General features: G+C 38.0%; 1 protein-coding gene across 1 annotated transcript in view; it reads left to right on the forward strand.

The window, feature by feature from the left end:
- LOC139744876 (secretion-regulating guanine nucleotide exchange factor-like) overlaps positions 1-23,979 on the forward strand; it is a 154,810-nt gene that overhangs the window by 4,291 nt on the left and 126,540 nt on the right. The window contains exons 3-7 of the mRNA XM_071655287.1: positions 6,558-6,759; positions 10,300-10,353; positions 15,649-15,758; positions 18,328-18,452; positions 22,045-22,188. Of these exons, the coding sequence (XP_071511388.1) occupies positions 6,558-6,759; positions 10,300-10,353; positions 15,649-15,758; positions 18,328-18,452; positions 22,045-22,188 (635 nt within the window). The remainder of the gene's footprint in view (positions 1-6,557; positions 6,760-10,299; positions 10,354-15,648; positions 15,759-18,327; positions 18,453-22,044; positions 22,189-23,979) is intronic.

Raw genomic sequence — 23,979 nt, forward strand, 5'->3', positions numbered from 1 at the left:
AGGAATATAGAGAGAGAAAAGCCATATGAAGCATACCTGAAAAAAACCCAAACAAGCAGGAAAGCTAATGAATGTGAATTCCACAAAGAAGAGCAAGTGTGTGAATGTTTTAAATTGAACCGCCAAGAACAGTTTGTTAAGTTTGGAGGAAGCAACTTGCAGAAAAATTAGAAGCCATGACAACTTTTTATTCCACAGATCTTGCAAATTTTAGTTGAGGCTGAACATCTTTTTATTATCCAGCTAGTTAGAACAAGATGCAAGAAAATGGTAGAACAGAAATCCCTTAATGAAAGTGGTTTTAAGTGTGATGGATCGTTTGAAGTGACATACCCAAAATATTGAACCATGTGAAAGAGTCTTGGTAAAATGTGAGACAAGGAAACTTCTTAAAGAAGAAAAAAGTGAATGGATGGATGTGTAACATGTAAGTTGTGTCAACATACAAAGCTGTAAGTTGAAGGTGAAAACCAAAAGAACAATGGAGAATATCAAAATTGAAAGGACACAAATACACTCTATTTAAGGGGGATGAGAACTGCATGGTAAATATACAGATCATCTAGTGTGTATTTGCTTAAATGACCAAAACAGTTTGTTAATTGGAATTTTCTGAGAAATCAGAGAAGCTGGCAAGGACTTAAATGATAATGACAGTCCCTGTTTATTCCCTTGATCTTGTAAAGAGTAGTTTATAAAATTGACAACTGAAATACTGAGCCAGCAAAATATCTGGAGAATGAAAAGCAGAACCTCAACCTTGTAAAATTTCAAAGGCTGAAGGATATGATATTCTCAAAATTATATGAAGAAATTTGATTTCAAGAATATTGAATGAGCTTAAAAGTGCCTGGAATGATATTGCAAAATGGAGAAACTTCCTAAAAAGATCAAACAGCTGTATGTATATTCAACAAAAAGGGTCATGATGAGCTGAAAAGAAGTTGAATGTAAAGAATTATTAACTATCTGCGGTGAATTTGGCAGAAATTGCAAACAGTAAGAAGTCATTGGAAAGTACAGAATATGATAAGTTTCTACCATTCTTTCTAGATTAACAAATGTAAGTTCATTCAAGAATACATGGAATATTACAGAACACCAAAGAAATGAAAACTGATTTATATTCATTATCTACAGAAAATTATCAAAAATAGTCATTTTTGCTACCTATAAAGTCAGTAAGACTACAGACAATAAGAAACAAAAAGCAGATGTGCATATATGCTCCTCACTTTTGTAAAGTGGAGTCATTTGGTTATATTTAGTCTTCTGTTACTCTACATGTGACAATACTACATTTCCCTGATTGATACTGAAAAGTAAAGTATTTGATTTTTTTTTCTCTGTCTCTTTGGATGTTTTGTGTACTATTGGTTAAAGTGTTGCAAATTGAGCTTGCCTTTAATATGCTTCCATCTATATCATATGATAATACCAAGATAATCTGTACCTCTGGAAATTCAGTGGTGGACACTGTGCCATGAACTCACAGTATATGAGTGTGTAGATTTGTACTGGGCCAGGATTTGCAAAAATAAAGATGTTAATGCATTGGTAGGTATAATTTCACTTCGTAAGGCCTCACTGTCATGAGACAATCCATTCTTCATGCATGTCTTGCCAGAAATTATGATAACACATGCTCTCAGAGACTAATACTGACTGCTACATATAAGTAGTTTAAATTCTCCTGTTATTTTAAAATGTTTGAACACATGTTACGTGCTTACATGGATTTGAAATTAAAGGTCTCTTGGAAAGTTAATCTATTGCTTATCTCATGGTCATTCAGCAAGAACTTGAAAGCATAGTGGTCTTGAGCATTACTTGAATAGCTTTATCAAACATCCTTATTTCCAGTCTTCTTCGCACTTTGAAGTGAAACATATCTTCACAACTTTAAATGAATGGAGATAAAAGTGTCATCTTTTTATTATTGATTGTGTCAAATATCCGTATTTCCACTCTTTTCCACATTTTGAAATGAAGCACATGTCTTCACAACTTCAAAACATTCAAATAACTGTAGATAAAAGATGTCATCTTTTAATTATGGAAGTGTACAACATACCTTTGGCATTAGTGTATAACTTACACATCATGGAATGTTTATGACATATTTTGTGGGATGATAAGATTATGTGACCGTGCAACACAAAACCAACAATAAGTCTTACACACTAATTTTGTGTTAGGACTGAAAATAGGTGATATGGGCCAACCCAGCCAATCTTGAGTTTTTCTTATTTTCTGAAAGAGCAAGTCTTCTTCTATATTATACTAAAGTATGGGATCATAAAACGAAAAGGAAATTGTGTTTATAGCAATCTTTTTCTGGAACACTTTTTTGGTAGAATAGTGTGATTAGGTGTTTCTCATAGAGTTCTCTTTTCACCAAACTGTCCATACTCTTAACTTTCAACTCCAATAACTTTAGGAAGGATGATGCTACTACTCTGAAAGTTGGCATTGATCATCTACAGAATGTGTTAATAAAGCATGCAAAGCTTAATCTGTTAATCTCTTCATTGTTGCTGCTCCATCGGTTAACATCCTGTTATTTGTTCCATTCATTGCAGAGCTAGCACTGCTTGATAAAGACTAAGCGCTTGAATAGACGCTATACTTCAGAGCCCCTTTACTCAGTTCACATTTTCCAGAGTATGTGCTTCATTCCAGTATTAGGATAGGTTAGGAGAGTCCAGTTATATCGAGTTATACATCATTTTTGTGCTTAAAGTTTGCTCTTTTAAAATCTTCTCTTAACTAAAAATCCATGTCTAGCGACTTTTGTTGGTGTTGCGATGCAGGGTCACAATGGTAGGTGTTCATGTCAATCACAGAATGATGTCTTTTCTATGCAAGTATTAAAGCCCCCGTTCCACTATGCCGTTCTCGCTACGATTTGACAATTTTCTCAGGTCGGGAAGGATCGGGTAAAACCTGAGCCGATCTGGACACAGTACGATGTTAGAACGCTCTAAGTACGCTGCAGTTACGACTACCAAGTGCTTGCTACGCTCTTACTACGATGATCGGGAATTAGACATTGCGATCTCTGCTGCTGCCGGTACGCTTTAGAACGATGTAGCTACGCTGTTAGTGCGATGTTGCCGATGTTATCCGATCAATGCACGCTGTATCTACGCTCTGAACGATCTATACGATCTTATCACGCTGTTACCCCGTTCAGAGAGCTGAAAAGTGCCCGATGTGCCCCGATGTACCCCGATTCGACTGTGGGTCAGCAGTCAGTCAACTTATTAGCATGCAGAACCGAAGAAATATACTGTGGACCTCGAAGATTCATTCTTCTTTTTTTACTTTTGATTTTCAAAGTTGTTGTTGCTTCGTTGTTCTCACTACTCTTTCTTCATCAGCGAGCCCGTGCTTCTGTGCCTCCAGTGCCCTGGTTATGACCCATCATTCCCCTCTCCTCTCCCCTCCTCCCCCCCCCCCCCTTGTCCACCTTGGACTTGCTACCTTCTTCACTACTATATCTTTCTATCCTCTCATCAATTTTTTCCTTACAAGAGAGCCGCCATGTGTTTGTTAATGTGCGTCCGTATGTGTGCATGTATGTGTGTATTACTCTGTCTGTCTTTTTTTTTTTTTGCTACCGCTTAGAGCTCTTAGGGAAGTTTGTTGTTGTTGTATTTTGCAATTATATATTTTTCTCTATGAGGGGACTGCATTCTAATACTACAAGCTCTGCTTTTTAGCAGTCCCCTCCATTTCCAGCAATATTTTGTATGCATTTACCACAGTGACGTAACTGTTATTTGTATCTCTGTTAATAATTTGCCTGTATCTCTTTTACAATGTTATTCTGTTCATCGCATTGTGGTACTGATTTCATGACGTCTGTGTATATGAGCGTTTCTTTGTATTTTTTATTATTTGTTTGTTGGAAGTGAAATAAATCAACTTGAACTTGAACTTGAAGAGCCTCCTCAACTCACGGTTCTTTTGCAGCAATGCATTGTATAAACAAAGACGTGCTGATTTTTCAAAGGATTTTTCTTGATGTCCTTGCTTTTATAGTCCGTCTTCCTCCAGTTGTAGATGATTTCATATTCTTCAAAATTCTGCTATGTCCTCTTCCTCCTCTTTCAGCATCACGTGCAGTCTCTCTTTCTTCGCCCTTTGGGTAGCTGCTTCGCGGCTTTCTTCTCTTCTTTTTCTTCATCTCTTCTTCTTCTTCGAAAATTACAGCTAAATTACTTCCCGTTCTTGTGCCGATGTTACTACGCTCAGAAAGACCTTGTTACGCTCATCCCGCTGCGTTTACGCCGTCATTACGCTCTCCCCGCTGCGTTTACGCTGTCACTACGCTCTCCCCGCTTGCCGTACGATTAAAAATATGTCAATTTTGATCGGGGAGATCGGGAAGAAATTTTGAACCGGTTCAAAATTTCTTCCCGATCTGAAAAACTGCCCGCTCCAACCCCGACCTCTACACGCTGCTGCTACGATGCTTCCGATCCCCGTACGCTTTTGCCGCTCTCTCCCGATCTGCTAGATCGGGACAGATCGGGGTCCAAATCGTGATAGTGGAACGGGGGCTTAAAGTAAGTGATCAAGATTCATATTGCCTGTACGATTGAACAAGCATTTCTGTTTGTTTCCTGACATTGTTATAAGGAATGTCTGCCTTTGTTGTATTTTTCAGGCTCTCCCAGGAGCAAAAGTGAGGCTGAGGCAGCAGGGTTGTGAGTACAAATTAAGATTTACATGTAACATCAAGGGTTCTGGTGAGTCTCGACGAAAACTACTCCAAATTGCCTGCACATGTCCTGATTTATTCGTACTTTTTTTCTCAAATGTCCTACTTTTTCCCTCTCATGTCCTACTTTTTCCTACTTTTTAGCTCACCTGAGCCAAAGGCTCAAGTGAGCTATTGCGATCGCCCTTCGTCCGGCGTCCGTCGTGCGTCGTGCGTCGTCCGTCGTCCGTCGTCCGTCGTCCGTCGTCCGTCGTCCGTCGTGCGTCGTGCGTCGTGCGTAAACTTTTTACATTTTCATCTTCTTCTTGAAAACCCCATGACCGATTTTCATCAAACTTGGCAGGTAGCATCCCTAGGGGGTTAGGAACTCAATTTGTTAAAATGGGCACCATGCCCCACCCAGGGGGCCTCCAGGGGGGCCCAAACCCCCCAAAATTAAGGAATCTGTAAAAATCTTCTTCTCCAGAACCAGAAGTGATAGAGCTAAGTTAATACTATGACTTAGTACATTGATGACTGTAGTTTCAAGTTTGTTCATGGCAGAATCAGGGGTGCCCCCCTTGGGACCCAGGGGAGGGGGGTGGGGGAGGGTTCTAATGGGGCCTAAATTGTACATTTTCATCTTCTTCTTGAGAACTCCATGACCCATTTTCACCAAACTTGGCTGGTAGCATCCCTAGGGGGTTAGGAACTCCATTTGTTAAAATGGGCACCATGACCCACCCAGGGGGCCCCCAGGGGGCCCAAACCCCCCAAAATTAAGGAATCCGCAAAAATCTTCTTCTCTAGAACCAGAAGTGATAGAGCTAGGTTAATACTATGAGTTAGCACATTGATGACTGTAGTTTCAAGTTTGTTCATGGCAGAATCAGGGGTGCCCCCCCTTGGGACCCGGGGGGGGGGGGGGGGGGGGGTGGGGGGGGGGGGGTGAGGAGGGGTCCTAATGGGGCCTAAATTGTACATTTTTATCTTCTTCTTGAGAACCCCATGACCCATTTTCACCAAACTTGGCAGGTAGCATCCCTTGGGGTTAGGATCTCAATTTGTTAAAATAGGCACCATGCCCCGCCCAGGGGGCCCCCAGGGGGCCCAAACCCCCCAAATGAAGGAATCTTTAAAAATCTTCTCTAGAATCAGAAGTTATAGAGCTGAGATAATACTATGAGTGAGTACATTAATGACTGTAGTTTCAAGTTTGTTCATAGGAGATCCAGGGGTGCCCCTCTTGGGGGTAGGGGGGGGGGGTGGTTGGAAGGGTCCAAATGGGGGCCTGAATTGTACATTTTCATCTTCTTCCTGAAAACCTCATGATGGATTTTTGTCAAACTTGGCAGGTAGCATCCCTAGGTGGTCAGGATCTCAATTTATCAAACTGGGCACCATGCCCCACCCAGAGGGCCCCAGGGGGCCCCAATTCCCCCAAATTAAGGAATCTTGAAAAAATTGGGCCCTTATTGTACATTTTCATCTTCCACTTGAGAATGCCTCGTCAAATTTTGGTAGAGCTGTGAATAATTTAGATTAGTGACTGCGTGAAAGGTGAACTTGCGATACTCAGGTGAGCGCTAGACCCGCGGGTCTCTTGTTTAGAGATTATGTTCCTACTTTATTCCTACTTTTTTACATTATCCCGCTTGAAAGCCTGTATGAATGTATACATTATGTGTATACAGAGATCCCTTGTATATTTGTTTGCAATATTAACTTATTTCATGTATTGATTTTTTTTTTTTTTTTTGGGTGGGGGGAAGAGAGGTTTTCTGGCACTCTATTAAGCCTTCAAAATCTAATACTTGTGATTGATATAAATATGTATATGTATGTGTAGGTTGGGCTGTGGTGAGAAGGTGACACATACCACCCCTCAGAGGCTCAAGCTGGCCCAACATGACTCCGTGGTGGCGGGCGTGGTCTGTGGTAGCAGGCACACCGTGGTGTGGCTGGAGAACGGCCGTGCCTACAGCTGCGGGAACAACTTCTACGCCCAGCTGGGCTACGACTTCCGCATCAAGAACTACAAGGAGAACCAGGTGGGTGATGTGAGCCAGATCCAACATTTCCAATTTTTCAGCCTGGTCTGCAATCCCAGCAGTCCTGTGTTGGATTCGCGACTTCCTCAGCATTTCGAATGGACTGCAACATTTGCATGGTTCACCAGTCTCTTCGCAACATAAGAGAATAATAATTATACATTTTCATGTTTCAATTTAACAAATGGAAATGGTAATAATACAGCAATTACCAAAGAAGAAAATGGAAATACATTTCATCTAAAATAAAACATATTCCCCAAAACAACAACTACAACACATACACACACACACACACACACACCCACACAAATACGACATACACAGAAGTATAGTATAATCTGAGAAAATGGACAAAGCATCCAAGACCTATGTGTTTAGTTGCAAAGATTTCAAAATCAAATGGGGAGCACTTCTAAACAATTGGAGACAATGAGGCTATTCAATGAATGCATGGCAGATGCATTGTTTGATAAATGTAGGGGCAGACACAACACTTGCTCTATGTAAGTATACACAAGTACAGGAATTCTTGAAGATAAATGTTCAGTAACAATGCAGTGCACATCGTTTCATGTCTAGAGCATTTAAGAGCCTATCACAAGTCAAGAGAGAGAAAAAAAATCCAAAAGTAGATAATTGATGTCTCAGCTTTCTATTCTTCCTGAAAAGATTACGCATTCAAGAAATGAAAGAAGTTGATACTTTGATCCCATTCAGTAGGGTAATCCAGACGTGTAATTACCACACTTCTCTGATAAGATAATTTCTTCAAATCGACTGTATAGTCAATATGATGAATGGTCCCAAAGAAAGATGAAAAAAACTGTATTGTCAAGATGGAAATGTGAAAGAAAAACATGACATAATATCTTGAAGGTTCAGATATATACTTGTGGGCATAGTTTTTAATAGGGTGTGAAGTGGATTGGCTTTGTAACTAAGACAGTGACATTTTTTTTCCCAAACTACATGAGCAACTGAATATTAACTGTTTCCATTTTCGGCCCACACAGAACAGTGAACAATGATGTAAAATTTTACAACAGAACACCTGTGAAGGTTAGTAGTTACATGTTCCACCCATTTTGTGGGATACAGTACAAGTGCAAGAATGGCATATGGAGTTCTAATCATGCAATTTATGTGGAGAGATTGCACTCAATTTTACAAAGATTATTTAAAGCAGGGGCAGACCTAGGAATTCCATAAAGGGGGGTGCAAAAAATATTTCTGGTGCTACTTCTGGGTTTCATTTTATCTTCTTCTTTTTATTTCTTTTGTTTTAACAAAGAATAAAGAGGGGTTGCGTGTCCGGTGCGCCCCCTCTGGATCTGCCACTGTAAAGGATAATCATTCTACCAACAACTGTATACTAAAAATGAATCATTAAATCCCCTCCTACTGCTTACAATGAATATTCTAAAGAGTAATAGTTTGATAGCATGAGCTTGTAGAAGAATTTACCTCAAATTTGCATGTGGAGTCAGTAAATACAGAAATATTAGTAGTACACATCAGTGAAGTTTGAGGAATATCAGGCAATGTGTTCAAAAGTTATAGAATGTAAGTTTTTTTGTAAGGCAAATCCAGATGCAATGTATTAGTATGTGGGTAAGGTTGAAAATTATTTTATATGAAAATAGATTGTAATATGTTGATGCTTTTGAGTGTTTATGGAGCAAATTATATCCATCTCTTGTATACTATTAGTAGCGGGTTGTGATACTTCCTATGTTTCTATTTTCCCTTTAATGGGTCCATCGAACAGTTAAAGACAAAAGATTTATTTTGGTATTCCACTGAGAATTTTCAGACTCTATTATGTGGAATAAGGTTTTATATGAACCTCTCCTCACTAAAAAACAAACAAACAAACAAACAAAAATGATAATACAAAGTAATCTTTTCTCGTTCTCTCTTTTTATTTATTTTCTTTTAATGCCACACCAGTGTGCTTGAGGGAAATATAAATCTGTCAAATCATACCCAGATATATTGGCCCTGTTGCCTCAAAAAACTTTCTGACATAGTATCCCAGAATAGTACTCGACTGCCGTTAAAGGAAAATATATAGAAATCAGCTGACTGGCTCCGAGTAAGGTTGCTTGGCTGACTCTGTTTAGTTCTATTAACCCTTTTGCCACTGAAGATTCTGTACATAATGGCCTATTGCTCCCTGGAAGGTACAGCAATATTACTCTCATTTTGACAACTTTCTAAATTATGCAAAATAGCTCACAACATGTTTATTTTTGTCTATTGTAAGTTATGTTTATTTGAAAGCCTATTATTTAAGACTTTTCCATGAAACTTATGTGTCACAGAAGTAATTCTGACCATAATGTACTTTTGTTGACTTTTGACCTCATTCAAGTTACATTGTAATATATTTTATATGAAAACACAAAAAATGGTAAAGCATTCAACTATAAAACAGCAGACGGGCGGTTTTGGGCATTGTAAGGAGTAATAATATGGGCGGTTTCGGGCGGTTTAGTGACGAGTGGTTTAAAGATAGACCCTTGTGCAGCAGGGATCCATTCTGGCTCAAGATATCAACTCTGTGTAGCCAGATACTGAAGGTTAATAGCACTATGTTCCAAACAATTATTTCCAAGCGAGAAAGTTGCATCCCAATTTTTCAGGGACGGCCTCACTTCCCCATGTTTCAACGAGAACACATCACCTAAAATTATTTGATTTCTCATCTCTGTCTTACTGTATCAATCAGAACTCTCCCCCCCCCCCCCAAGTTTTGTTATCACTCTTTGGTATTGCTCACAAGTGTTTGTATTGCCTGAGTTGAAGTGTGGGTTTTGCACTTGATAACAGAAGTGTATTGCCTGTGTACGATTAACAGTGAGCATTGCTACACTGCCAAGTAGCAGTGATTAATGAAACATTATAATCTTAGGCTAATGTCTGTGTCAGTTAAGTTTAAGTAGTAGTTCGCCAAAGATTTATGAGTGGTAAATCAAATGGGAATCCAAATGCTACATAAGTTTATTCATTTCTTCTATGCAATGCTAAAGTCTTCTAGCATTGATAGTGTTACAGGAAAGGCTTCTTTTTTTTGTGGGGGGATGCTTTTGACAGCCACAAGTTTGCCTTTCATTTTCCATTTGTATCTTCCTGAAAGAAATTTTACTTGCTAATTTTGTTGTTTGACATTACTGCTATTCAAAGTATTTGTCCTGTAATTGTTGGTATCCTGTGGATGCTGTCTTTTTCATAATAGGGTGTGATAATTAAGTCTAAATTCACTTCAAAGATGTTGGTATTGATACACACTGCTGTCAAATGAGTTTCTTTTAATATTTCTGAAGAAGCCTCAATTAATGTTTTTGCTCATATCTATTAATTCCTGCTATCAGAGTAGCAGTCCTTCAGGTGTAAAGTCTATATAAGAAAGAATAATATAAACTGTAGTTTAGATTGAAAATTGCTTGGAAAAAAATTAATTGGATGGGTGGTAGTATATTTTTCTAGACAAGAAGTTGGTAGAGGTAATGAAGCAATCAAGATTTTCCTTGGCAGGTCATGAAGGAACGACTCATAGACCAAGTGGCCGGAAGAGAGCGCCCCCTGGAGGTATAGACAGGAGAAGTGTTCACATCACTTTGCCAATCTGTAAAGAAAAGCATCCCACAAAAGTGCACGCCTAGTTAGACACACCCCTATAGCAAACCAAAGAGACACTGCCATCCGTAAGGCCTGCACCCCTGCCGCACCCCCAAGATGTGGTACATTAATTCCACCATCATTCCCCTCTGCACCAAACACAAAAGCAAACAAAGACAACAAACAAACATGTAAACAACCCCGAAGCTCATCAAATGCCAGGTTGTTGTATGAGCATGTAACAATGTGCATCTTATCTAAAGCCCCAATCATTCAAAGTAAAAATAATGAATTTTTCTTTTATTTTGCCAATGCATTATCTAGTCTTTATACTACAGTTATTAATCTCTGAAAATGCTCGAAAGCTGTGAAGATATAAATTATTAAAGTAATTATATATTTGCAGAATTGTTATTGGCTTTGCAATGTGGCATTTTGCTTTCCATTCATGACAGATTCAAGGCAAAAGATTGCAGGTGAAAACATATGCTTCTTTTCCTATTGTATATAACATAACATTCTTACCCCATCATTGGATAATATTTTTGCTAAAACCTCTGTAGATTGCATTTTTTGGATCTCTTGAACTTTGTATATCTTTTGGTTGCTACAATGGCTGATATATCTGTAACAAAAAAAAAGAAGAAAAAAAAAAGATCATCGGTCAGATTTGAAATCAACAGTTGGAGAGATCATATTATTTAATTTTTGTGACACACAGAAGATTGAAGGAAGCATTATGTAAGGTTAATCCTCATTTCTGTATGGCAAACGTGAAATCAATTCATTGCTGCCTGTGGAATATAACAAAATCTTCATTGAAGCCACACAGTTTTGAAGAGATGACATCAACATTTGATTTCATTGCTTTGTGGCTTTGTCAGGACCAATGTGAAATTGATGACAAATGATTATTTTTTTTTTCATTGACTTTCACCCGGATAATGTGGATTTTATTTGCAATGCTGCTCTGTGTTACATCATTTTTACACATCATATTCACCTGATACTAACATTGATTTGACTTGGCATCATTCATGCTACTAATAATTCCATCATGTTTCATTTTTGTTGTTCCATTCTCCTGTCGTATTCATGTCATGGTTGTTTTACCAGTACTTGCTTCCAGTTCATGAAACCAGTCCTAAATAATGGAAGGGCTCGAAAAAACAACAACAACAAACAACCCCCCCCCAAAAAAAAAAAAAAAAGGGGGGAAAAAATCAAATCAATACAGAATATCAGAGACTCCAACCCAAAGCACCTTCTGATCTGGAGATTCTCCCGCCTGAGACCCCTAGCAAACGGGAGACCCCAAATTGATGTGTGCAAAGCGCGAAGTTCCTAGGGTTCTAGATGCTCTCTGGTGCTATCTAAGGCTTATTTTTTCAGCATACAATAGCAATAAGTAAGAAATCCTTTCCAACGGGAGACACAGAGCCAGGGCGGGAGAAATTAAATATTAAGCAGGAGAACGGGAGATTCTGCAAAAATGGGTTTTCGGCAGGAGATCTCCCATCGAAAACGGGAGAGTTGGAGTCTCTGGAATATATCCCCCTGCAATGATGAAAGCTCATATTATTTTTATGTCATAACTCTGTACAAGATAGAAATGTTTGCTACACAGCCCTAAATGCTTTGAATGAGGTATGTGTGTGAAACGGTATTGAAATATAAAATGTGAGTTTTACACTGCTACTTCTACACTGCTACTTTTACACTGCCAGGACTAACAGTTGCCACCTTAAGTGGAATAGTATTGATTGTTTACAGTTGGTATAGGCAGCATGCAATTAGATATTTTTTTCTAAAAGTTTCAGTTTGCATATTTTTTATTGGTGCTATTACCAAATGAATGGATGCACCATATGAATACATATAATCCTGCTTTTCTAACTTTTAAGACTCCACATGGCTCAACTTCAGTTTGCGACCCATCACCACGTAATTCTGATAACTTACTGACATTGAATCTGAATAAACAGAACTTCATTATGAGGTGATGATTTGTCTGGGAAGTAAGAAATTTTAGTATTTTCTTAACTGAAAAAAAAAGGTATAGTATTATTACTAGCTCAAATTTCAAAATTCAAGGATGTTTTAAAGTGTAGATCTTTTTTGTCTTTATAAAGAATGTTACCATGATGTTTCAAATAAACCTAGTTTAACACTGAAATCATGCAATCGTACATCCATCTAAATTTCACAGTTGATTGTCTCAAAACTATGTTGATCTGTTTGTAGGCTTTCCTAGTTTTTTTTTCATTTATTTATGTAGTTTGTTTGTTTGTTTGTTTGTTTGTTTGTTTTTTTTTGGGGGGGGGGGAGTGGTGGGGTATGCGTGTGTGGGTAGTAGGTGTAAGGATGTATAGTTGGACAAATTATTGCATAGCATCAAGCGATTTTAGAAATTCCAATATGAATGATTGTTTAATTTTTGGAGAAAATATCAAGTTTTTTTTTTCTTGAGTGGCATCATATATTCTGGGCATCAGCTTTGCAATTTTTTTGTAATTTACCTCAGTATATCAGCAGGATGGCAATATTTCATTGAAAGTAATTTTTAATCACTAGCTTTAAATGTATTGTATATATTTACTATGTTGATATATGCATGTTTCCTCTTATTGTATATTAGAGTTGTTGTTTGTTAATGTGTGAGTTATATTTAGCCACATATGGTTGTGTTTACTAACATACTGTTTGGTAAAATTAAAAAAAAAAAAACTATATGTGGGCATTCTCACAAATTTATGGTGGTTGATATTAATTTCATCATCAGGTTGGTGCCTTGCTTGTTATAGCATTGATGATTTGGGCTCTGCTTGTGCAGTAATTGATCAATACAAAAATAGTTTGCAAAGTAAACACTAAGAAACTGAAACTTTTTTTTTAAGATTATGAACATATCAAAGGAGATAAAAGGCACTGTAATTATTGGTTACTCAAATTCTGGACTGAAGTGTGCAGACTTGTACTTTGATGGTTTTGTAGCTCACCACAATTCAACAAAGTTAGATACTGTGGACACCATCGACTTGAGATTTTGTCATACCATAATAAGTCAATAATTAACATTTTACTGAATATCTACGAGTTTAAAGAAATGCCACCGTAGAAACACACATCACACAGATGAAATGCTGTCTCTAACTTACACTGACAGTCGAGACCATGTTCAAATTATATTGAAGTTAGATAAACAGGTTTGCATCATACAGAGCAGTGAAGTTTGATTTATTTGGATAAAAAATTACAAAATCATGTAATTCTAAGATAACGGCAATGCTGTGTAGTGATATGAATGACCTCTCATCACTGCCAGCATGATAGCCAGTCACTGGTTATGATTTTTGGAGGAAAAAAAAGGGGAATATAGCATCACCACTAGCGAAGTGTGGGATTTATCTGTCATCCTCAACCCACATTACTGAACACTCAGTGTACAACAGCATTGAAAGATTGGTGATATTTTGTGATGATGGATATATAATGTTCAGTTTGTTGATGATTTAAGTGATATTTGAGGTTACAGGTAGATGCTCAACCTCAATGATGATGACAAAACATTGCTCTTGTCTAACAGTAATTAAACAGTGGGTATTAGGATATAAAGCTGGACATTACTACACTTGTACTGTAATTTCCAACCCTATATGAACTCTGGGAATATATGAAGTGCTGGTCAATCCATAAATCACTTGGGACATTTTGTACTAGAAACATAGTGAAAGAGTTCCCCTCCCCCCCCCCCCCCCCCCGCTATCTTTGGCAGTAAAGTTAATACACAGTGTAAAAGAGATAGAAAAAATACATTTCTGTTACCATAGTGATTGCCTTTCCATTTAACCATGGAGATGTTTGTACTAAATTCCCTGTGAAAACTTCCAATTTTCCACCTTTTATCACAAGGGATGATATGACACTCAAACACGTAGAATGTGCTGTGAGTCACTCAGCACATCACTTATTCACTACCAACAACTCAGCACATTTTCTATTTATTTGTAAACTAAGTCAATTATTTAAAATTTGTCTGCTTTTGAGTAGAGCAATTATAATTACACAACATAGTTAAAAATGTGCTGGATACAGTATTGAATTTTCTTAAATGTTATGTTGCAATTTGAAAGATATTCAAAGATATCATTGTAGACTATGGCACCTTTGAAAGGAAATGGAAAAAGACATTTACAAACAAAGGACCTCAATGATTTTCTTAAAGTGGCTTCATGTACTTTATTTTCTGTGGCAATCATACGAATTATAATACATAAAATCAATGTATAGGTGTATATATACATACATGTATAAATATATATATTCTAGTGGTATATATCAAACATAGAGGATCAATTGACTTCTTACTTTAATTTTTCTCCAGGGTGAAGTGGAAAAATTGTTGTAAGAATTTTTTATCTTGAATAGTGCTGTTATATGGCAGGCAAAATGCCCAGCTATTCTTGTGTAATTTTTGCTAGTGTTACTAATCTGTTTCCATGTTGATGAGGCATACACCCCTCCCTTGCAGATATCCCTAAACATATTTGTCCAAATGGTCAATGCAAGTAGACAAAATGGCATTTTATATTGCACAAAAAACGTTCAATTCTTTTCTTCTTTTTTTCATTATTTTTCAGTGGCAAGGGAAAAAGTAGGCTGTTTCAAGTTATGCTTTTTCAGAGCTCTGAAGTGTTCTGAAAAAGGTCCGATGTCTCATGTTCTATTGGGAGTGCAAAAGAAATATGTTGTTGGAAGTTGCCTTCATAAGTTGTCCTGAGTAGCCACATCAAATAAATGCTACTATAGTGGCCACTTGACAACTTAAATGCACAGACTATCATGATCAGGGCTTGACATTTGTGGTGGCCCGGGGCCACTAAAAATTGGTGTCGGACCACCAAATTTGTCTTTTGGTGGCCCAATCAGGCAACAAGTATTCCAAGTGGACTGTTACTTTTGCTTTAATTTCGGACCACCAAAATTTCAGATGTATGAGTTCAGACAAAAAAGTTAGTGTTAAGCCCTGTCATAATATATGATTAGGTCGATCCCCTCCAAGCACTCTACACATACCATGAACAACATTTGAAAAAAAAAAAAAAATTAACAAATGTCACTTTGAAATATTCTTCTGTTGCTTTCTCAGCATAAACCATGTAAGACAACTGCAGTAATTTGTAGCTTAAAGCTACACTACTCTATCAAGCCATCTGAGAGCAGTGCTGCATTTAAAAAATACAAATCCTCTTTTCTCATTGGCAGGTCCTGCCCCACCTCCTGCGTCCCATCATGCATCGGAAGGTCACCCAGGTCGCCTGCGGGGAGAAGTTCACTCTGTTCCTCTTCGATACAGGTCATGTGGCTGGCTGTGGGTGAGAAACATTGTTGCAAAGAACTTCCTTTCTTCCTTGAATAACACCCCTTTTATTTGGTTTTTCTTTATCAATACATCATGCAATACATTATCCTATCTATTGAAAAGTAAAAATCACATCAAATATGTGGAGATTGACATGTAGAATATTGTGTATGTTTAAGTCATTAGAATTCTACATCTAGCATAGTGTTCTGTCTTCTTAATGTTTCTTGTATGACCATATGGGAGAATGTCCAAACAAGTTTTTTTAATTTCTGCTTGCTCTTACTATCTGTCAGATACTGTACATGCCATGTGTTAAGCGAGTCTAATTTTTCATGAATCGGGACTTCCTGACAATTTCAAGAATGGTTAAATTTGCGAGTGTGGAATACAGCACTGAACGGAGAAATGTATGCAGGCACATCAGATTCAGGTTGGGATCAGAGATAATATGTGACCCGCTACAACAAAAGGATCCAAAAGTCGGGGGAGAACAATTTTCTGAAAATGGCATGATATTATTCCCATACTCTTCTACTTTAATTTCATATATAGCACAACTCATAAAAGTACTCTGTTGCGGAAATATCGATGATTTTATCAGCCCATGTCAAGTGGTTGAGGAAATCAGAGTTTCGAGAAAAACGCCTTCAAAGTTGTCCTTCCGACGCTATCGTGGTCATGGGGAGGCGAGACAGTTTTCACCGCTTGACAATAGAAGGCACGCTCCTACTAGCGACCTCAGCCATGTTCAGTCAAGCTTAGCGCCAGCGGTCTACACACCACCAATTGGTAATCAGGATGCCACGCACTGACCAATAAGATCACTCCCTCGTTGCTAGGGGCGGACGTCTACATATTTGTAGCTGCGGCGCTAAATCCAAATCTTCGGACACGTTTCTCTTACATTGAAAGTCGGAAAATTATGGCCCAGAAAAACGCTAATTTCTTGCCTTTCCTTTCAGCATTTAGCTTCGAAATTTCGGCATATGATGGACAAAACATTACACTACAAAATTATGCCAAAAACAGAAATCCGATTGTTTTGACCAATTTTGATGATGTGACTTGAAACTCAATTTTCTCGGCTCGGCCGTCAGCGACTTTAGGATCCTTTTGTTGTAGCGGGTCACATATTTTAGTATGTTTGTAAATTTGCAAATAGCATCTGACTTGCAAAATACATGAAATTAAAACCTTGTGAAATATTCAGCATGTATAGTTACTGTATTAAACAAACAGGATAAGCAAGAATATAAAAGCCATCCTAATAATCCATGAATTGCTTCATCTGTCACTAATTTCCACCATGTAGTAGTTGGACTGTCTGTATTTCAAGTTTTCTGGTGCATTTTCTTTGCCCATCTGTTCTGAAAAGTGCACCCTTTTGGGTTAATACCAGGCATGATTGCTGATCTCCCATTCTCATGATCACTTTCCAGAATATGATACAATATTCTAAAAATTGCAAACCTGACCATCGTTTCCAAAATCAAGACTCAGGTTATGAGTAATTTCACAGATTATTGCAACATTTATAGATTTGTGGTTGTAATAGGGAGCTTGCACAAGAAATTGACATGAAATTGTGGCTTTTTGGAGAGAACGTATTAGGGATTTAAAAAACAATATGAACTAGTGTTCAAATGTGATAATTTCTCATTTTACAGCCACAGGGAATCTTGGCTATTATGTTACACAAGAGTTCTTGATGTTAGTTTATGTTTCTGGGGAAAATTTCATTATTTCATGATTTAAGATCTTGAAAAATGGGCTGTTAACTTGAAATGCGTTTCCCATTATTTTTTTTTTTAGTCATCAAATGTTATTAATGTGTAATTTTTCTTCATATGTCAAATATAATGGCAATCATGTCTCCATAGCAAGATTGTGAAAATGGAATATAAAGTTTGACAGGAAAAAATAAGCATTATGGTCATACTTCCCATTCACATCCTTATCAAATGAGCAATCTTGTGTTGACTTAGACATCTTTCCTTGCCCTTAGTTACATGTGACCAAGAGATTTACTGCTGCTTGAATTTTATCATTGAATTTAAATACAATATCCTGGGGGTGCCTCAAAAAATGGTATAGGTCATGTAACATGTATACTTTGTCTTGCACCTCCTGTTAATGTGTGTACAGGAAAGGAAAAAGAAGAACTTGACTGTTTGTTGCATGTAGAATGTCTCAAGACTTATAGCCTTTAAGTCTATCTTAACTCACAAATACAATGTCAAAGTAGCAATATTTTATTGATAAGATAAGTGAGGGGATTTTCTGGACATAGATTTACAGTCATGTGACAACAACAATTATGTTCATGTGTCCACATGAGCCATATCGGAAATTTTTCAGAGTTCAATGTCCAAAAGTTCTAAATTTTTGGACATTGAAATTCTCTGCACCGGTCATCACATTTATATTGCTGGAGATTTTGTCCTTGTGGCTGCTTTAGCCTAGGGTAGCCGTATGACTGTGGTCTATCATACTTCCATTTCCTTCTGTTATTTGAAAAGTACATAACAAATTTGGTTTTTTATGTTATTTTGTCCTTTTTTTAATGATATTCCAATCAGAGCCAACAGCTTTGGTCAGCTAGGGACCAGTGCAAGATCCGAGGTTGTTTCTCCCAAGCCACTGGAGGACCCAGAGGAGGTCGTCAAGGTAGCTTGTGGATCTTGCCATTCTCTTGCAGTCACAGGTGAGATGTCCGATTCAGTTTCATCCAAATCAATTTAATCAACCCTTCAAATCCTTTTGTTAATTTGCAGCAAAAGTTGTCATCTCAACACCATTAAATTGGCACCTCTGAATTTGAATTTTACTGTGTGTAATTATTATATCTTAGATCAAATTTTGATAGATTGATTGGATTCATTTAATCTGCACAAGATCAGGAGGAAATTTGATAAAATTTGCCAGTTTCAGAGAGAAACTTTGATGTCAGTCCTCTCGAATGTGTTGCCAAAATCGGAGAGGAATTTATGAAAATTTGGCAGGTCTGGGGAGAAATTTTAAACTATGATCTTTCAGAATGTGTTGCCAATATGGGGATCAATTCTAGGTGTAGTAATTTGCAGACTTTTGATAATTCTGTAACCAGAATAAACAATCATATATAAAAAACAAAGAGCTATGATGAAAAATATTTTTTAAAATCCTTATGATACATTTTACCTTATGATATATCTATCACCAATGAATGATGAAAATTATGATAAAAACATACAGTGCCAAACCAAAGATCTGTTGTTTTGGGGAGTTGATAGGTTAACCCGTTGAGGACGAGTCCCGAGTATACTTGGGCAGGGGTCTATGGGAAATGCGTGTTGTAGCAAAATTATCCTGTCCTCAATGGGTTAAGGGATAGGATCAGTGTAATTCACAGAATCAAACTAAACAGATCATATAGTCTTCTATTGTAGTCATTATGTGATTTGAAGTGTTTTTTTAACCTGTTAAGGATGGTTTGATTTTGCTACAACATGCATTTCCCATAGACACCTGCCAGAGTATACTCGGGACTCATCCTCAACGGGCTGAATATTGTTGGCATGTACTGTTTTTTTTGTGCATGTAATACAACCTTCTGATTTCATCATAAAAAAGATATTTCAACAAATTTACCTGTTTTAAATATTGGTATGCTTATAAACATTAAAGGAACATTGGCATGCTAATGTTTGATTGCAGTTGTATTTTTGTAGCATACACATTTTCAAATCTGCCATTAATTTCTAATATATTCATCAGTGTATGGGTTAAGATGTGGTGATTGTGTGAAGTGTACGGTCTAGTTTTCATGAATGGAAGTCGTGTCGTAGAGTTAGTCAGATTATCCTACTTGTTGTACCGTAGCTGGTCAGCTTGTCAGAGAGTTAGGCAAGAATCCAACTTTTGCTCCTTGATTACATACGCTTAACAGAAGACAACAAAAAAAGAATTGTGAGACATCATGGGGCGACGTGTGTAAAGCTGCGTCGCCAGCCTGTAGTTCTTATTATGAATGATATTCATTTTGCCTCGTGCCCAGAGAACCTGCAGCGAGTCAGCCCCTTATTTGACACCCCCCCCCCCCCTCCATCTTTGTTAGTATTAGAGTTCACTCAACCTGCATTGAATCCTTTGCAATAATCAGGACTGGGAACTTCTCAGTGGGCACAATGAGTTCCTGTGAGTGAAAGGTCAATGCCCCCTCAAATATATCCCAGTATGTGGCAGCTCTACTGAAATAGTGAGTTAGAGAGAGAAAGAGAGAGAGAGAGAGAAAATGAGTGACTGAATGAGTGACAGAGAGAGGAAAAAATGACACAAAATCGTTAACCCGAAGTGGAAACCCCCAAAAGTCTGAATTTAGATTGCTCGGAACAAAATGGAATCAAACCTCCAATGAAGGGATTGTGTATATGATAGTCCTGACTGGTAAGAGATACACTTGTTTTTCTTCCTGTAATTTCGCGTAATTTCCGACTTGCGAATCTTCTTTGTGCGCCAGCAAGCGAGGGCAGCCTCTTCTGTGTTTGCTTGTCGGGGTCCCGGCACTGGTCGGGATTTGTTTTCACAGTATGGAAATAAGTACGGGTCTTCTCCACAATGTATAACCATTCATATGTAACAGGGGATGGTGTGTTTGTTGGAACAAACAGAAATATGATGCAGGTTGTTGTTATTGTGATTAGCAAGAAAAATAGAGAAGGGATACTGTATATCATGTTTTGGCCATTCACTCCGAGTTTTGAAGCTGTTTAATAACTTTTGCAGCAATGTAAATAATGCTGTAATGTAGACGTCCACAATAGTTTGGTGTTGACCATTTCATTTTGTTGAATTACTGACAGTCTTTATTCATCATGCATTGTATTTTGTTATGTTCATGTGTTTTGTTATGTGTTTTTCCACTTATTTTTTTAATAATTTTTACACTGTTGTCTTGGATATGTTTCTTATTGCATGTACTGCATGTTTATTGAGTGTAATGTCTATGGAAGAGTTGGTAGATCTGCATTAAAAGAAAGTATATCCACGCTGTACATAGCTAAATAATAGTGCTTAAAACCTCCCAGGAATATGTGGATGTGTTGCCAGTGTATGCTTCAACAAAGTTAAGTTCCTCTTCTTTGTTTTGTTTCATTAGATTTTCTTGTCTAAAATGGTCATTGCCAAGGTAATCAAAAACAGAAAACTGAATTATTTTACCCATCTTCTAACCAAGAGTTACTTTATGCACACAATTTCTGTTATCACTCTCAGACCTTTGAGTCATTTGTATGTTAATGCCATGCTATTGAATATCATCACATTCGCCAAGAAACACACTTGTATTATGAAAGAATGAAATTAGATATTTTAGATAATTATACGTTGCTAAGCAGAAGTCAGAGTACATGATTGTGGACATTTCTTGTCAAAATAAAACTTCGCCTCACTGGCTCTTTTATATTGGTACATTTTTATTGAGACAGGTAAGGAATAAAACACTCCCATTTTGAGTAAAATTCATCCAAAATCAATGATTTAGTGGATTCATGTGGGCATGCTCAGTAAAACCTACAGCTAAACTAAAACGTCTTCGCAGCCTACTATTTCACTGTGCCAATTTTTTTATTTTCCAAATCGGAGTCAGATTTTCAGATGTTAAGGTTCAGGGCAAATTGAAAATAAAGATTTTGCTGCTAAGTTTCTCTCTCTCTCTCTCTCTGTCAACATTTCTCCTTGTATGCAGGAAAATGTATATTGCATGTGATTTAAGATGAAGATATGATTATTTGAAGTTTATAATCTTGAGGTTACTGTAACAATTCAATCATCATTCATATATATGAATTGTTTACTTCCAGTGAACATCGTTTCAAAATATGAATAGCTGGTTTGTTTTTGTTGTATTTCTTTTTTACAGAAAGAATTTGGTTTACTTTTATTTCTTTATCATTGTGAATCATGATTGTACGTCTGATTTATTTTCCTGGGCTAGTGAGAAATTCTTGTACAGAAACTCAAGTCTTTTTTGTAGTCTCTAGGAACTGCTTGATTTTCTCATCTTTAATATATATTTGACTGCTACAATTCTGTTGTCTATTCTTAGGAATGAAGCAGATAAAGCAAAATAAGTCACTCTCCGTTTAATTGAACACTTGCTCTCAGGTTGGTGTGCGTCTGCTCTAGAGACCCTATCTACGTTGGTAGCATCTTTTCTTGGCTGACTTTATGTATTAATAATTTAAAATCTTTTATCAGTAAATTGAATTGCTTTTCTGGTCCCTTCCTGTGTGCATCCCTCTTTCATTCAATTCAAGCATCTGGGGAGCTTTACGTATGGGGCATGGGACGACCGTGCGGAAGTCGTCGTGACGACGTGCTGACCCCTCAGCTCATGATGACCCGGCACAGCAATGTGGTCAGCGTGGCCGGCGGAAGCAGTCACTCTCTGGCATTAACAGGTAATCGCATCTCTACAGCAAACTGATTTTTTGACACTGTCATCATACCCCCACCCCCCACCCCCGAACGACACCATCAAGACTGAAATATTGATATCTCAAGTCAAGCACACTCGCCATGTTGATTCTTTAAGGTTTTGGATAGTTCTGTTTCATCGTAAGGTGCTATACCAATAATTGTCCTTGCCACTGGATATGCTTCACGCCTTCACTTGTGTCCAGCTTCGCTTCCTTCGGGAACATTTTCATTTCTCTCTAGCTTCTCATTTCTGTGCAGTACTTTGTCAGCTGAAATGTTTCAAAATATCCCTCAAATTTATTGCAACATCCTCAGTAATTATCCCTTCATTAGCGCCCTCGTGCTGTGAAAGAGAAGAGGAGATAAATATCGATAACTTTGCCGTCTTCTTCTGTAGTTTGCCAAAGCCAACTAATGTACGTTGCCTCCAGAGACATGCATTGCAAATGACCGACACTCGACACGGCGCGGTAATATGACATGTTTGGCTCTCCCGGGCGACGTCCAAAGTGTTGATAGAAATTACATCATACTGCGTGAAAGACGAGTGTCCAAAAAGTTAGCTGCTAATTTGCACAGCCTCGTGGTGACCCAATATAAAGTTACCCATTACTCTTCCTTGAAAGTCGTCAAGTCTGATAACTCTGGCATATGTAATTCTTTGGAAAAATCTTGTTTATTCATATATATATATATATATATATATATATGTACATATATCGAAACTTTTTTATGGTCACTTGGTTATCTCTCTTGGGTAGGCATCCAATTCTATTGGAGGAAAATCAATAAGTTTGTTTTGCAAGCTTTCGTTGTTAGGACAGTGCCGTGTGTTGAAGGTTCAATTACTTGAGGACATGGTATCGATGGCTCCCTTGCTCCCACGTGTCGGTGTGCGGGGTGCGATCAAGGCAGTGGAGAGCCCTGCCCGCTGACACCGATCGCGCGGCCAGGTCATAGTTGAGGGCGATAGTTTGCTCGGTGGCCGCGGCAAGAAGCGAGCCCCATTGTCACTTGGCCAACGATGTTTACGATCGCGTCCTTTCCAAGAAGATATTGAGACCCCAGCACGGTGCTACAGGGTGCGAGGAAGGTCGGTGTTGCTGTCAAACCACATTGGTGCCAGGAACTCTGTGATTGGCTTTTAAAAAAAAGAGATAGAGAAAGAGAGTGAGAGAGGAAGAACTTACAAAAACAAGACGGGAAATGAGCGGGCAGAAGAAAAGCGCCGAATTTAAATGCGCCAGTTTCAAATATCATGATACGGACAGACGACTAATGCAGCACCTACACCTGACAACACCAGAACTCTTTCCACTCGTCACCCGACATCTTCCTTGAAATCGTAGGACTATACGAATGCATAAGTGGAAATAGATACCATATGCCTAGCTGGGGAGGGAAAAAAAACCATAGAAGTTATCAAAGTCGTAGCAGAGACCAGCCCCGCCGACTGTTGAAATTTGCTCATTTTCCCCACCGCTGGTGCTCTTTCTGCTCTGGTCAGTGCTATTCGGTTGCAGGAGTATTGATTCGGGAAGACCTTGGTGATGTGAGCAATGTGGTTCATGCCTTAATCTATCCGAAAGAAACAAATGCCGACGGTCCGACCAGGATTTTCATGATTTGCAACTAAAGAAAGAGTGTCGGTTTATCTTCCACTATGGGCAAGGTAGAGAAAAATGGGGATTCTCAAAACAACAGTGATAGATATACTGCTTTAAACACTTTGATAGACACAGCAACACATCAACATGTTCGCGAAACAACTG

This window comes from Diadema antillarum, unplaced genomic scaffold (genome assembly GCF_040938485.1).
Source record: "Diadema antillarum isolate AM-2024a unplaced genomic scaffold, OU_Dant_1.0 seq00001216_RagTag, whole genome shotgun sequence".
Classification (NCBI taxonomy): Eukaryota; Metazoa; Echinodermata; class Echinoidea; order Diadematoida; family Diadematidae; genus Diadema; species Diadema antillarum.